Raw genomic sequence first — 13,840 nt, 5'->3', positions numbered from 1 at the left:
CTTCTATCAAAAGTTTGGTTTTGGAGTGAAATTATAGCCTTTACGTATACTTAGTATACGAGAAAGGCAAAAAGATCCCCACACTGGGACAGTGCCGCCTCGCAGCTTAGTGTTCATTAAACACTTCCACAGTTATTAACTGCGAGGTTTCTAAGCCAGGTTACCATTTTTGCATTCGTATATCATGAGGCTAACACGATTATACTTTTATGCCCAGGGAAGTCGAGACAATTTCCAAACCGAAAATTGCCTAGACCGGCACCGGGAATCGAACCCAGCCACCCTCAGCATGGTTTTACTTTGTAGCCGCGCGTCTTACCGCACGGCTAAGGAGGGCCCCAGAAAATTCAATTTACTGCATCTAATCCCAAAACAGTAAAATAGACTTTACTATCTTTCTTATCTATAATAAGCTGGATATGATTGAGTTTGCGGGAATTATTGACAAACGATTTACAAAATCTACCAAAATACAAATGTTATAAATATGCGATCATGGGCAGTATTTGCCTGTTAGACACGCTCGGAAAGCTCCTCAATAGGCTGGCGAAATGTACAGAGGGTGAACTCGGATTTTCGAAGATGCAGTTTGGATTCCGTAGAGGAGTATCGACGGTGGATGCTCGAGTGCTCGAGAGTGCTGAGAAGGCGTTCAAGCAGAAGAGACGAGGTGATCGGTACTGCGCAGTGGTTACGATAGACGTAAAGAAAGCGTTGGACAGTGCCAGCTTTGAAGGCTTGAAGTCATCACGGCAGAGCTGCACAAAATGCGGGTCACCAACTATCTGTGCAATATCCTGAAAAGTTATGTTCAGGGTAGAGTTCTGATGTACGACACGAACGAAGGGCATACATCGATGTGCGTTACAGCGTGTGTCCCCCAGGGCTCTACACTCGGTCCAACTCTTTGAGACGGGATGTATACCGGAGTGTTGACTTTGCAGCTACCTAGGAAAGAGAAAATTGTGAGTTTTGCGGACGACGTGTCACTAGCGGTGATGGGCGAGATACTTGAAAAAGTGGAGTAGCTATTAGTCAGCAATTGCAATGCGATCCAGGTGATGTTCATCGTCGTTGGAGGACATGCAATTGCTTCGAAGAGATCACTGAAGCACCTGGGAGTGATGATCGACGATCTGCTAAATTTCATCAACCACGCCTGTGAAAAGTCTGCGAAGGCAATGAACGCAATAGCGAGGATCATGCCAAACGTAGGCGGACCAAGAAGCAGCACGAAGCGCCTGCTAGCTAGTATCTCGTCATCAATACTGCGGTATGGGGCTCCTGCTTGGGGTAATGCACCGCAAACCAAGCGGAATCGGGTAACTGAAAAGTGTGTTTCGGCTTATGGCCATTCGAGTCGCGAGCGCGTATAGAACGATATCGTCGGAGACAGTATGCGTTATTGCTGGGATGCTATCCACCTGCATCACCCTGAAGGAAGCAATCGAGTGTTATCGGAGAAGAGACACCAGAAATATAAGAAGGGAGGTGAGCATCAATTCGATGGCAACAGGAGTGAAACAGTACGTTGAAAACGAGGTGGACCCACCGGCTCATGGGGATGAACGGTGGGGATGAACAGAAAGCATGGTGAAATAAATTTCCACCTGACACAGTTTCTGTCGGGCCACAGATGTTTCCTGTATGTAGCTGCATAGAAACACTTCTTCTTTTTCTTATTGGCATTAAATTCCCCACTGGGACATTGTCGCCTCGCAGCGTAGTTCATCAAGCACTTTCACATTTGTTAACTGCAAGGTCTCTAAGCCAAGTTACCATTTTTGTGTTATTATGCCCAGGGAAGTAGAGAAAATTTCCAACCCAAAAAACTCGTACACCGAAGCAGGAAACGAACCTAGCCATCTTCAGCATGGTCTTTCTTCGTAGCTGCTCATCTTACCGCACGGCTAAGGAATGTTTCACTAAGTAGATTATAGAAATGGTACGAAGAATACGACATGATATTCGTATTGGCCTGTATATCAAAACTAAAAGCATTATCCCGAACATGCAGACTCAACATGAAACCCCCCAACAAGCACTCAAAAAATTTGATGCCCAGTACATACAAACTTCAGTTCACATCCGAAAGGTTTCGGCCCGAACCTCTGCTCAATTTGTCATCGTGGAACAAAGTCACAGCGCGTCAAACTTGGACACTTCGTACAAAAGATCGAACCGCTATTCTTCTAACAAAAATTAAGCACAACGATATTTCAACTCAACGATTCGTTAATGTGTGCTGTTTAAAAAAAAAACAAAAAAAATAACTATCTTAAACTTATCCTACAACTCGAGATTCACTGACGTGCAACATTTTCTTTCAATTCACATTTTAATTATCTGTATCTCAAGAACCTTAATGATATCTATTTCCAACATCCAAATTGCTGAACCATTTGAAATTATTGATGAACAAAGTGCAACCCCTTGAAAATGAAAATTATTGTTACGACCAGTAGTAATCTTCGATTTTTAAGCCGTAAGGTAGACAATTATTCCATGAGCACGATCATCAGCATTGGCGTTAAAAGCAGTAGCGATTGGGTTGGCTATTTTCTATCAAAGGTCAATTGGCAAACTGAGCACGTCTTGTCTTGAACATAACCTTTCAGATTTTTCTCGTTACGGTTCTTAGCTCCTTAAATTGTTCTCTGTTCTGACGTGTAGCCTCTACGCGCATGCGGCCTTGTCTGATTTTTCTCATCAGTCGCTTTTTGTCACTACACATCAAACTGGCCTTGCACTGATTCTCTTATGTGGTATCAATTACCTCTGTGTCTGTTATTCTGACTCGTGAACTTGTTGCACAACACTGCGTTCAGATTTTTTGATCATATTGATATAACTGAATCTTTGTAAGCGGGTCGGCCACCTCATTCTTCGATTCTGCGATATCTCTGTAAATCATTGTACTATATAGTAAGAAATGCATTACATATTCAATCTTTCTGATGATATTGAAAACGAATTTTGGAGAAAATTGCCTATCCCCAGGCGTTTTTTCAGTCAATTCTATTGAAATAATTCAAATGTTGGTAATAAAACAGAACTTTAACTCGAGTAAATTTACGTAGTTTATCCAAATAACCTAAATTAAAAAAATAGGGAAAATTATGTCCCGGATGAATGTACAAAATTGTGATCACTTACCGTAATGGGGTATGTTGATTTGTGCCTAACGATATGCGCCTTCATTGCTTCTCTCTTTGACACCTGTTGCTATTTATCGTAACTACATCACATATGAACAGCACTGTGTTGAATATTGCACATTGTATTGAAACTTGCTTCTTTGATATAAGATTTTTCGTAAACTTCTTCATTGTAAATGCCCGGCAGTCATTAACATCGTCCACATTTTCGATTTTTCAGTAGGCTCTTTTTTCGTCTTCACGGTGAGTGTCCAGTTTTCTTCTTTCGAATTACCAGGAAGAACTATCTAAATGATGAAAAATAAGGGTTAATATGTTATTTATATTATTTATAATATGTTTGTTCCATTGATTTAAACAATGCAAGTGGCTTACATACGCCGATAGCACATTACAATTTACCAATATAGAAATTTCAATGCTTCACTAAATATTGTATAAACTATAAATACAAATAAAGGTATTTGATTTTATTTTTTTTTTCCTCGGTTTTTTTTCAGCAGTGAGCAGAGCATGCATGATAACAATACAAAAACAGCACAAATCTAGTCGAATTTGTTCGTTTGACTAATAATATTATTATAGGAGCATGTTAATAATAATAAAACAAAAAATCTAATTTTCTTAAAAACATTACACGTTCTAATGCTTCCAGTAAGCATTTCGCTCTTCGAAGGAAGTACCACACTATACAACTTACCAGCATGCAACGGCCATTGGCACCGCCTTGTAAACTTGTTAAGATTTTTTCCTAGTTGGGTGCTTTTTGATCCGCTAGTCCAACTTCAAACCTACTCTTGCTGGAAATTTTATGATTATATTGATATCGGGTTGGTCACCACATTCTTCTATTCTGCGATGCCGCTGTAAATCATTGTACAGTAAGGAATACATTCACATTGTATCTTCTGATGGTATTGAAATCGAATCTTGGTGGAAATTGCCTATCCTTGGGTGTTTTTTTCAGTCAATTCTATTGAAATAATTCAAATCTTGGTAATAAAACAGAACTTCAACTCAAGTAAATTTACGTAGTTTATCCAAAAACTCAAATGAAAAAGAAAATCGAGAAAATTATGTCCACGTTGAACGTACAAAATTGTCATCACTTACCGTAATAGGGTGTATTGATTTGTGCCTAACAATATGCGCCTTCATTGCTCGTCTCTTTGGCACCTGTTGCTATTTATTGTAACTACATCACATACGAATAGCACTGTTTCGTGAACTTCTTCATTGTAAATGCTCGGCAGTCATTAACATCGTCCGCATTTTTGATTTTTGAGTAGGTTCTTTTGATTTGTTTTCGTCCTCACGCTGAGTGTCTAGTTTTCTTCTTTCTAATTACAAGGAAGAAGTATCTAAATGATGAAAAATATAAAATAAGGGTTAATATGTCATATAATTATTATATTATTATATGTTTGCTCCATTGATTTGAAACAATGCAAGCCGCTTACATACGCAGATAGCACATTACAATGTTCCAATAAAGAAATTACTATGCGTTACGAAATTTTTAATAACCTCGGTTTTTTCAGCAGTGAGCAGAGCATGCATGATAACAATACAAAAACAGCACAAATCAAGTCGACATTGTTCGGTTTGCGAATAATATTGAAGCATGTTATTTATAATAATACAAATATCCTATTTTTTTTAAACACTACACGTTCTAATGCTTCCAGTAAGCATTTCGCTCTTTTAAGGAAGCACCACACTAGACAACGGACCAGCATACAACGGCACACTTTCATTTCTACGAAAAGTTTTGCGGCTGAGGTTGGAATCGAATCCACACTCTGCAGGACAATGAGATTAAATGCCTGTCGGCACTAACCACGCGGTCCCGAAGCCATAAGCGCTAGTAGACATTTAAACAACTGCCCTTGGCAACATTAGCGTGTAAACGATTTAATTAGGAAAACATGCAAACAATGCGACTTGTACTCAAAACAAATGCAACACGTTGAAAATGAAAGGGCCAGGGTCAAATGCCGGTACATTCAACACGTGCCCAAATACAACAACACTGTTGAAATATTTTCCCTCCTCTTTTACCGACTACTTCCCCTCTACGTGGAATTGATTACCAAGGGCAACAGTTAGGACTGCGGTTGGATCGATATTTGCAGAAAAAGTATTTCGGAATTTTCCACCTTTGGATTGCAAAGATTACTGTGCAGCAGCTACTTTAAGCAAAAAATTTAAAGAAATGGCTACACCAAAACCATTGCTTAGCGCCGAAGGTCTTGCCCTGACCAATAAGAAAATAGCTGAACTGAAGAAGAAGGTTCAACTGGCCGGTAAGTTTAGTTAAGTTTGAGTCTTATCAAAACGATCCTAAAAATTGGTACACAAATTTTTAGAGGGTCAAAAGAAAGCCTACACCGAGGAATGGGCCGACACTAAAAAGACGCAGAACGATAAAACCGCGGAGTTAAAAAAGGAGGTTCGCGACTTGACGAACAAGCTTTCATACCTACATAACCCAAACAGCGCCAAGGCCCAAAAGAATGTTCAGGAGATCAAACGTAGGGTTCAGCTGCCACCGGGAGCTAAAACCGTACAAGATGCTCTCCATGTACTCGATTTAAAGATAATCGACGTGAACAAACAGGCGGATGTCGCTGAAGCGAAGCACAAGAAGCGTGAAATCTACTACAAGAAGCTTATGGATCAGTATCACATGTTGATGGGCTACAAGCACTCCAATGCTGATGGCTCGAACCCGCCGGAAACGGTAGAGGAGGACGCCAACAGGAAGCTGATAACGCACTTGGAGAACGAGATTCATCGAACCTCGGTTCAGTGGATGGAAGCGGAACACATCAGGAAGAAATATCGTGGAATCAAGCTGGCATTGATGCGCGATGCGGAGAAGTTCGAGAGTTCGCTGTTGGAACTGGAACAAGCGATCACTGAGCAGCAGGCTGAGATAACCAAACTGGAAGGCGTTCATAAGGAAGCCATGCAAATGCGAGATAATACCAAGTCGATACTGCAGCGGCAGGAGCAAACGACACACTACGCGAACAAGGCACGTGAGAAGCAGGCGCTCGATTTCCGCCGACAAGTTGAGGAGCGCAAGCAGGAACTGGAACGATTGGAGCGGAAGATTTTCTCCTCCGGCAAGACGATGGTGCACCAGGAAAGTGTGATGTCTGCGTCCGGTGATCACTCGGGTGGAAGGGGCGAGGGAGACGACTCGAGCGGGCATGATAAGGAAACGGCCTCGGAAATGGAGCAAAAGTTCAAGAAGCTGATGCAAGCGACAGGTAACAGGAGGGGATGCAACAGGAAGGTTGTTATTTTTATTACGATTTGAAATGTATCTCGTGCAGCTCTGTAGAGGGTATTGCTTGATAATAATGGAATCAGTAGCCTATATTATTCGGAGATTCGACAGCACATCACATCCGAAATTGACAAATGTATATTAATTTTGCGAAAAAGAGTCCACGTGTCTTGGAGGGACTCGAACCCTCAACTTCATGCTCTCTAGATAGGCATGATAACCGCTACACAACAATACCACTTAAAGGCCCCGTTTTTTTGCGGAAAAGCCATCAGAATCCGAGTATCAACTTCCATCGGTTAGATCCTTTTTTGAAAATTGAATATCCTTCGGATGCATGACTTGCCCAATCGTCTTATGTGCGTTACTGTTGTATATCCACAGTCAAGGGAGCACATATTGTTTGTTATCAAGAACTTCACACAGTGAAGACTCCCAGCAAGGGGTTGGGTGGATTGTGTATAGCAGGCCTGCCCAACCTTTTCAAGCCACGGGCCAATTTTCAGAATGGCCACTTGCTGGCGGGCCAAAAAATATTCGGTACTACTTTTTATACGTTTTCAAAATAACCAAAGTAAAACATTTTTTTTCAGAATGGAATTTAGTTTTAGAGAATGGCTAGAATTATTTTAACGAAAAACTAAACACAATTGCGTCTGACAATCTTTTTGTGTGTGCTTATTTTTGTTATCGCGTAACAGGACATGGAATTGTTGGTTTCATTCCAATGCTCGACGCATATTGCTTTCACAACCGATTATCTAATTTCACAAGCAGATAATGAAGACTAAGACCAACAACTAATTTTAACTTCATTCTTGACGAGAGTTGTTCACACAGATATGTACTTTCTGGAGAGAGAAAATATTTTACAAAAGATGTGTCTTTATGAAATTTGGATTTGAGCACGTTGCCGCATTATCTTTGTTTGAAACATTGCACATAAGAGGGGCTGCTCCTGGAATTCATCTCAAGGCTCCGATAATCATCCTATCAAAAACAAAGCAATGGAAAGCAATTCGATTTGATTCTCATATTTGTGTTTTTTCTCAGTATGTTGACAAAAAGAAGCGACAAAATTGGAGCTGTATTTCTTTGTTTCGCGATGACAGGAATATATGTTCAGTGAGATGGAGATCTGGTCAGATTTTTTGTGTGAAAAAAGCAATGTGCAGAGAAATATTGCTGCTAATTACCCTCATTTAAAAATGCTATTCCTCTGTAATTTGAAAATGATCATCAATTGCTTTTATAAAGACAGCTATCTGTGCCTTTTACATTCAGTATTTTCATCGATTGTGAGCAGGTAGATTCAGAAGCAGGCGGCGTAGGTTTCTAGTCTTCTAGAATTCTAAAGGCTACCTTACACCTCGGGAAAATTTTCCGGCGGATTTTGATCCCCATGCATTTTAAATGGGCCGGGATATTGATTTTTCGTGCCCAAATCCCGAAAACATCGCATATGTAAAAATACATGGAGAAAAAATCCGTGGACCAAATTCCCGAGGTATTAGGCTACCTTAACTCTTCGGCGTGCTTTACGACAAACTAATACCTACTTCTAAAGATAAGATATGAATTCCGTAACAAGTTCCCCGTCCTATAGACTAAGTTTTTCTTTTTTGAGCTCGGCAAAACAGGACATCGGAGCTACAGCTATTTCATAACTGAACTTCGGCATAAAATTTCGTTTTTACAGATTCTCAGCAAAATACTTACTGTATCTCAGCAACCGAAACGTCACTTTTGCTGAGATCTCGGCAAAAATCATGTTTGCTGAAACTCGGTGGTGGGAAAATAAACAAAAAATGCTGAGATCTCGGCAAAAAAATTAAAGGCTTCATTCGTATTGCCAAAATCTGATTAACAGCAAAACTGTCCCGTGATTCATTATTCGACTTCGTGCTTGGCCAGATTTAATTTATTTAATTAGTTATAACCTACATTATTTATTGATAAATAATAAGGAGAAGCTTTTCGAGCCAGGTAGGGCCGGTTATGAAGTATTTTTTTCATACAGGCCGCGGGCCACAAAAAATCGAGCCAAGGGCCGCATCCGGCCCGCGGGCCGTACGTTGGGCAGCCCTGGTGTATAGAGTGTGAATCAAGCCGGCAAAATCGAAAAAAAATAATGGGGTAGTAGGCAAGACACAACCACTCGACGTAAACTACGTAAAAGCAAATCTCGGATACTTATTCAAAAGGACGTATGTGAAGATTCAAACGTCAATTTATCTAATCTGATGGCACTCCCACGCAAACCATCACCATAGACAATAAGGGGGAGGCTTTGGCTACATGTTGGAGGTGTTGGTTTTCGTGGGAGTGTCATCAGATTGGACAAATCGACGTTTGAATCTTTGTTTACAAAATCACATACGTCCTTTTAAAAAAGTACCCGAGAAATATAGTACAATGAACCAATCATTGCGCTCTATATGGAAGAGAAGGAACCATCCCGACACTACTACCCAGTTTTAGCTGTCCTTCCCACTTTGTCCAGCAGCTGGGCTACTCCGTTCAACAATGATAATACCCTAAAAGTAGGCAATTACCAAAGATTGAAACACGCTGTACCTATAGGGGATGCATGATAAGCATAGCATAGTTACGGTGTACTTCGTAGATCCTTATTCAGATTGCTATCAGAAATCAAGGTGGGTGTGGTCCTTGATTTCAATCTTGGATAAAAATCACAAAAGCATGAGGATTACTACTCCTGGCCACGCCCATATTCACCGTAACTTGGGAGGGGAAGGAAGTGTTGGTGTGGTACTTACTTAACGAGAGGCCACCGACTCAGCGACACCCTCATAAGTACCACGGAGTTGAATATTGGGGAAGGTATTCGTTGGGTCAGGATTTGCATGTAGCTGACAATGTAACCGAAGTAGATCTTACACCGTAACACACCACGGAAAGGTGTCTACCCAGCGTTACGGGGTGCTGTATAGGGGATGCATGATAAATAAAAGAACTAAAATTTTCAGTTTGCGAATCGATTGATATATAAATCTTTAAAATCCATTGCAAGATAAAGGACCTATCAATGTTACAAATCTTACATGATTTCGTGACGGTCCCCAATTTTGAATTTTTCATTTTACACCCTGTATCCGAGCCTTCCCCTTAGACGTAATTCGAAATTCATGAAATTTGGCCCCAATCTAAACCTTCCGAAGCACCTTTCTGCTCTAATGCAAGTTGCCTGGAAGTAGTGGCAAGCATTTTGTTTTTGAATATGAGGTAAATTGTTTCGTTCTAATCGACAAATCTCATTGTGGTCCCGAAAAATGGCCAATTTCACCCGACCATAAAGACATATTTTTAAATCTAACAAAACGTTTCCGAAAACTAGAAAACTGAACGAGATCACTGCTGAAAAATGACTTTGACTTGCTTCACTTGGGCCTAAACGGGTTCACGGCGTGTTCAGTAGAACAATATTATCACGAAAAAATGAGCATGGCTAAAATTTCAACTACGTGAAAATATAGCTTCTTATCTTTCATTTCCTGGGTATTTTAAAAAAATCTACCGGGGGGTCTCGAACAACTTTTTTTTTCCTTTCCAAATGGAACCTGCATTCTAATCTAATACCAGCTGCCAGTCACGAGTCCCTCACGAGTTGACTTGTCATTTATTTTTTTAACTATTTTTCATGAATTAAATGCAAGGAATGAATATTCTCCATGTTCTTTTATTTTGAACCTAATTTAAAAGGCTCAAATATGGAAAAGCATGACGGAGCCAAAATTATTAAGTTCAACATTTGACTAGCAAACAAACTGCTTCGCAAGGGTTGAACCCACTAATATTTTTAACAGTGTTTGTTTAGTTTCAATTTTATACTTTTTGGATTTAAATGAAAATTAGCGAAATTCGTAGAAATTATTCCAGATAATTGAGAAATTTCAAATTGATTGTTTGAGCTCAAAAACGACAGGATTCCGACATTCAAGACATAACGATTTCTGAAAACCTAATGATTTTTTATAACATTTCCAAGATAATATAAAACTATTTTAACCTACCGAGATAAGCATGCCAAGACCATGCTGCAGGTGGCTGAGTTGAATTCCCGGTTCGGTCTAGCAAATGTTTAGGTTGGACATTTCCTCGGCATTTCTATGTGGGATGGTTTTATAAAGATATTTTTGGTTTTGAAAGTAAGGAATACATTTTATTCTATGGAGTTTTTATAAATATTAACGGGGCTTAATAATTAGTAAAGCTTTTCTAAATTACGCTTCTGATCATTGATGAGCTAGATTTTTTCCACTAGATAGATGAATAAAAGTAAAGCTCATCGATTACTTCAAAGTCTGGTGGTTGTACCAAGAGTCATGAAAATAAGTGTCTTTTTAGAAGAAGATGCATTTGATGCATAGGGCAGGAGATTGATTTTCGTTTACTGGTTAACTTTTCTGAACTCTTAGGCAATTTAGATTTTATTAGAGTCATCCCTTCAGCACGATTTTTGTGTCTAAAAATTCAAACTCTTCCCCAAAAACTTCTAAAACTACCCTGGTTCTGATCGTCCAGGTTTTGTGTTTGCGTTTTATGTTGGTGGTATTCGGCTTGACCAAATAATTGAACGTTATTGAAAGTGATTGCCAAAAGCAAAATAGCAATAATGCAACAACACAATGAAAAGTGGACTAATTTTTAAATTGGTAATGAATTTCGAGTGAAAATAATCGTTTCGAATGAGTATTTCTCCAAGCTCACGCAGTGCAATATCATAGAAAGTTGCATGTTTGCCACAACATTTGTAGTAAAATGAATTTGCTTGTCTGGATGAATCACTCGTTCTCATCAACTATGCATCGCAGCGATATGATCTCTAGGACAAAATACAGTACATATTTTTAAGTTTTTTTTATACCCATGTTGAAATCAGAAGAGATTTTATTTTAAACTAAAAGCTAGATATTTACTTCCATTTTGCCTTTATTGTGCACTTAGCATGACTCATTTTTGCGCTCATCTGTTTACCGTATATCAATTGAAATCTGATTTCTATTTGAATGAGGTATTAAGGATTTCTATGAGCATGTTGGATAGTTTTAGTGATAAATTGAAGTTACACAATCAAAAATACGACAGAAAAAAAGTGTAAAAAGTGAATTATGTGTATCTACATTACTTCTCCTTCTTCGTTTTGGCATTACATTCCCCACTAAGACATTGCCGCCTCACAGTTGAGTGTTCAATCAGCACTTCCACAGTTATTAACTGCGAGGTTTCTAAGCCAAGTTACCATTTTTTACCATCAAATTTACCACCAAAGTTTCAATTTTGGTATATATTTGGGAAAGAATTGGGTGTATATGTGCATAAGATGACGATGCAGAGCATAATCTCCATCCAAGCCTTTCTTAGCTGTTTGCAGGGGATAACATAAATATATCGAGTTCGGCTTCGTCATGCACTTTGACGCTTGAGCTCCAACAAACTATTAATTTAGACTATAACTTGGTAATTTCGGTACGATTATTGGAATAAAAAATCCAGGAATCTCATTTTAAATGGGACGCGATAAATAATAATCGTTGGTCTTCCAACTACAAAGATCCGTTTCAGGGAGAAAAAAAAAGTTGTTCGAGACCCCTCGGTAGATTTTTTTCAAATAGTCAAGAAATGAAAGCTTAAGAGCTATATTTTCACGTAGTGAAAGTTTTGGCGATGCCCATTTTTTTGTCATAAAGGTCCCCCATACACACACCGTGGGTTAACAATTTAGAGACAATGACCAACGACAAAAAGATTTAATCAGCTAAACCAAATCACACTTTCCCGATTAAGTACCTCTCGTTAATTCGATCCGAACCAGTAATCTTCGCGCTTCCCATATTTTTCCTCAGGGGTCAGCGCGGCAAGCGAGGTGGTTGATCGCTTCCTGGCCCAGCGGGAAGCATCAGCCCGCTTGACGTACCTCCGTACCGTCACCGAAAACGAGAAGAAACAATTGGAATCCCAACGGGAGCTGATGACGGCCCAATTGGATGCGTTCAAGTTCGCCGATGTCAAGGACAGCGATGTGTAAGTACTAAGAATTTCCTAACCGTGGGACAATGATCGGTACTAATGTATTCGTAATTAACTCCAATCATAATTTTGTTACATCTCATAGCAATCAAGAGGAGTTGGAGAAGATCCGCAACTCGATCGAGGAGCAGAAGGCACGCCTAGAGGAGTGTGAGAAAGCGATCGATTATACCCGTAATGTGTTTAATACGATCAAAGACACGTTGGTTGAGTTGCTACTAGCGCTGCGAGAAATTGATGACAATTTGGAGGTGCAATTTTTGAGCAGAACGCCAACCATATCCGAAGAGAAGCAACTAGGTCTGGAGGTCATTACGTCCGGAAATATTTCCATTGATGATCTCGGGAACATGTTGGAGGAGAAAATCAAACTGGGCATGATAGCTAGCGGTCAGTTGGCAACCGAAACCGACAGTGGTCTGTCCGAGGATGAAACGGAACCACAGCAACCACAGGCACCGCCGCCGCGGCCCGCTAGTTCGGCATTGCAAATTCCGACCGCCAGCCCGTCGGTGGGTACATCGTCCATTCAGGAGGACCGAGAGAAACCCCCGGCGTATCCGCCGGTTTATGTGAACTTGATTGCCGGACGAACGACGACGCAGATATCGTCGGCGTCGCCTGGCCCGGGCGCGACGGTGGTGCTGTCCGATGACGAAGCAGAGGTTCCGTCGCGCAGCTATTTGAAAAGGCAGGCGAACATGATTATCGAAGCGAAGTCCAGAAGAAAGGGATTCCGAATGCCGCCACCAAAAAGGCGTTAAGTTTAATAGGCAACTAGGAACCGATTTGCGATTTGGGCGTAGCTCATTTTGTAAACAAACATTTTTTTATGGTTTCCGTAGATTGTGTGGTTTCTCAAAAAATGTAATTGCTTTCGAAGGAATTTGCCTTCCAATGTCTGTTTACAAAATCAGATACGCTTAATTCGCAAATCGGTCTCGGTCGGATTGTTAAATTTACAGAAGTCAATGTTGTGATGTAGCAATTTATCAAATCAAAGCTTATAAGCTCGAAGCCGGCTTTCCCAATAAAGGAGCGAAAATAAGAAAATAAATAATTTAACGGATGTCTTTATTTCCAATGTGCATAAGGGGGCTGCTTGATCTAGTCACCAGCGTAAATTCGTTAATGTGCTGCCATGCTGACGCGTCAAGAGATGCGGAATGCGTCTAAACACTCGTAAAGCAGAATATCAGCAGATCAGAGGATTACTCGTGGAGGTTAACTCTATCTATCGAGTCTTCTCAATATTAGGGATCCGGATAGTAATTTTTCTTCTCTCGATATTGGGGCTCCAGGTAATAGTCTTCCGAATTTTTCAAGAGTTTAG

General features: G+C 40.1%; 1 protein-coding gene across 1 annotated transcript; it reads left to right on the top strand.

The window, feature by feature from the left end:
- Positions 1-5,261: 5,261 nt before the first annotated feature.
- Positions 5,262-13,576, top strand: LOC134214666 (outer dynein arm-docking complex subunit 3). Its single transcript, XM_062693993.1, has 4 exons — positions 5,262-5,464; positions 5,528-6,436; positions 12,324-12,501; positions 12,593-13,576. Exons 1-4 carry the CDS (start codon positions 5,374-5,376, stop codon positions 13,269-13,271), a joined length of 1,857 nt encoding a protein of 618 aa, XP_062549977.1. The 5' UTR covers positions 5,262-5,373; the 3' UTR covers positions 13,272-13,576.
- The last annotated feature ends 264 nt before the right edge of the window (positions 13,577-13,840 follow it).

Source organism: Armigeres subalbatus, chromosome 1 (genome assembly GCF_024139115.2).
Source record: "Armigeres subalbatus isolate Guangzhou_Male chromosome 1, GZ_Asu_2, whole genome shotgun sequence".
Classification (NCBI taxonomy): Eukaryota; Metazoa; Arthropoda; class Insecta; order Diptera; family Culicidae; genus Armigeres; species Armigeres subalbatus.
The sequence above is the reverse complement of the archived record's forward strand: the minus strand, read 5'-3'. Positions and strand labels throughout refer to the sequence as shown.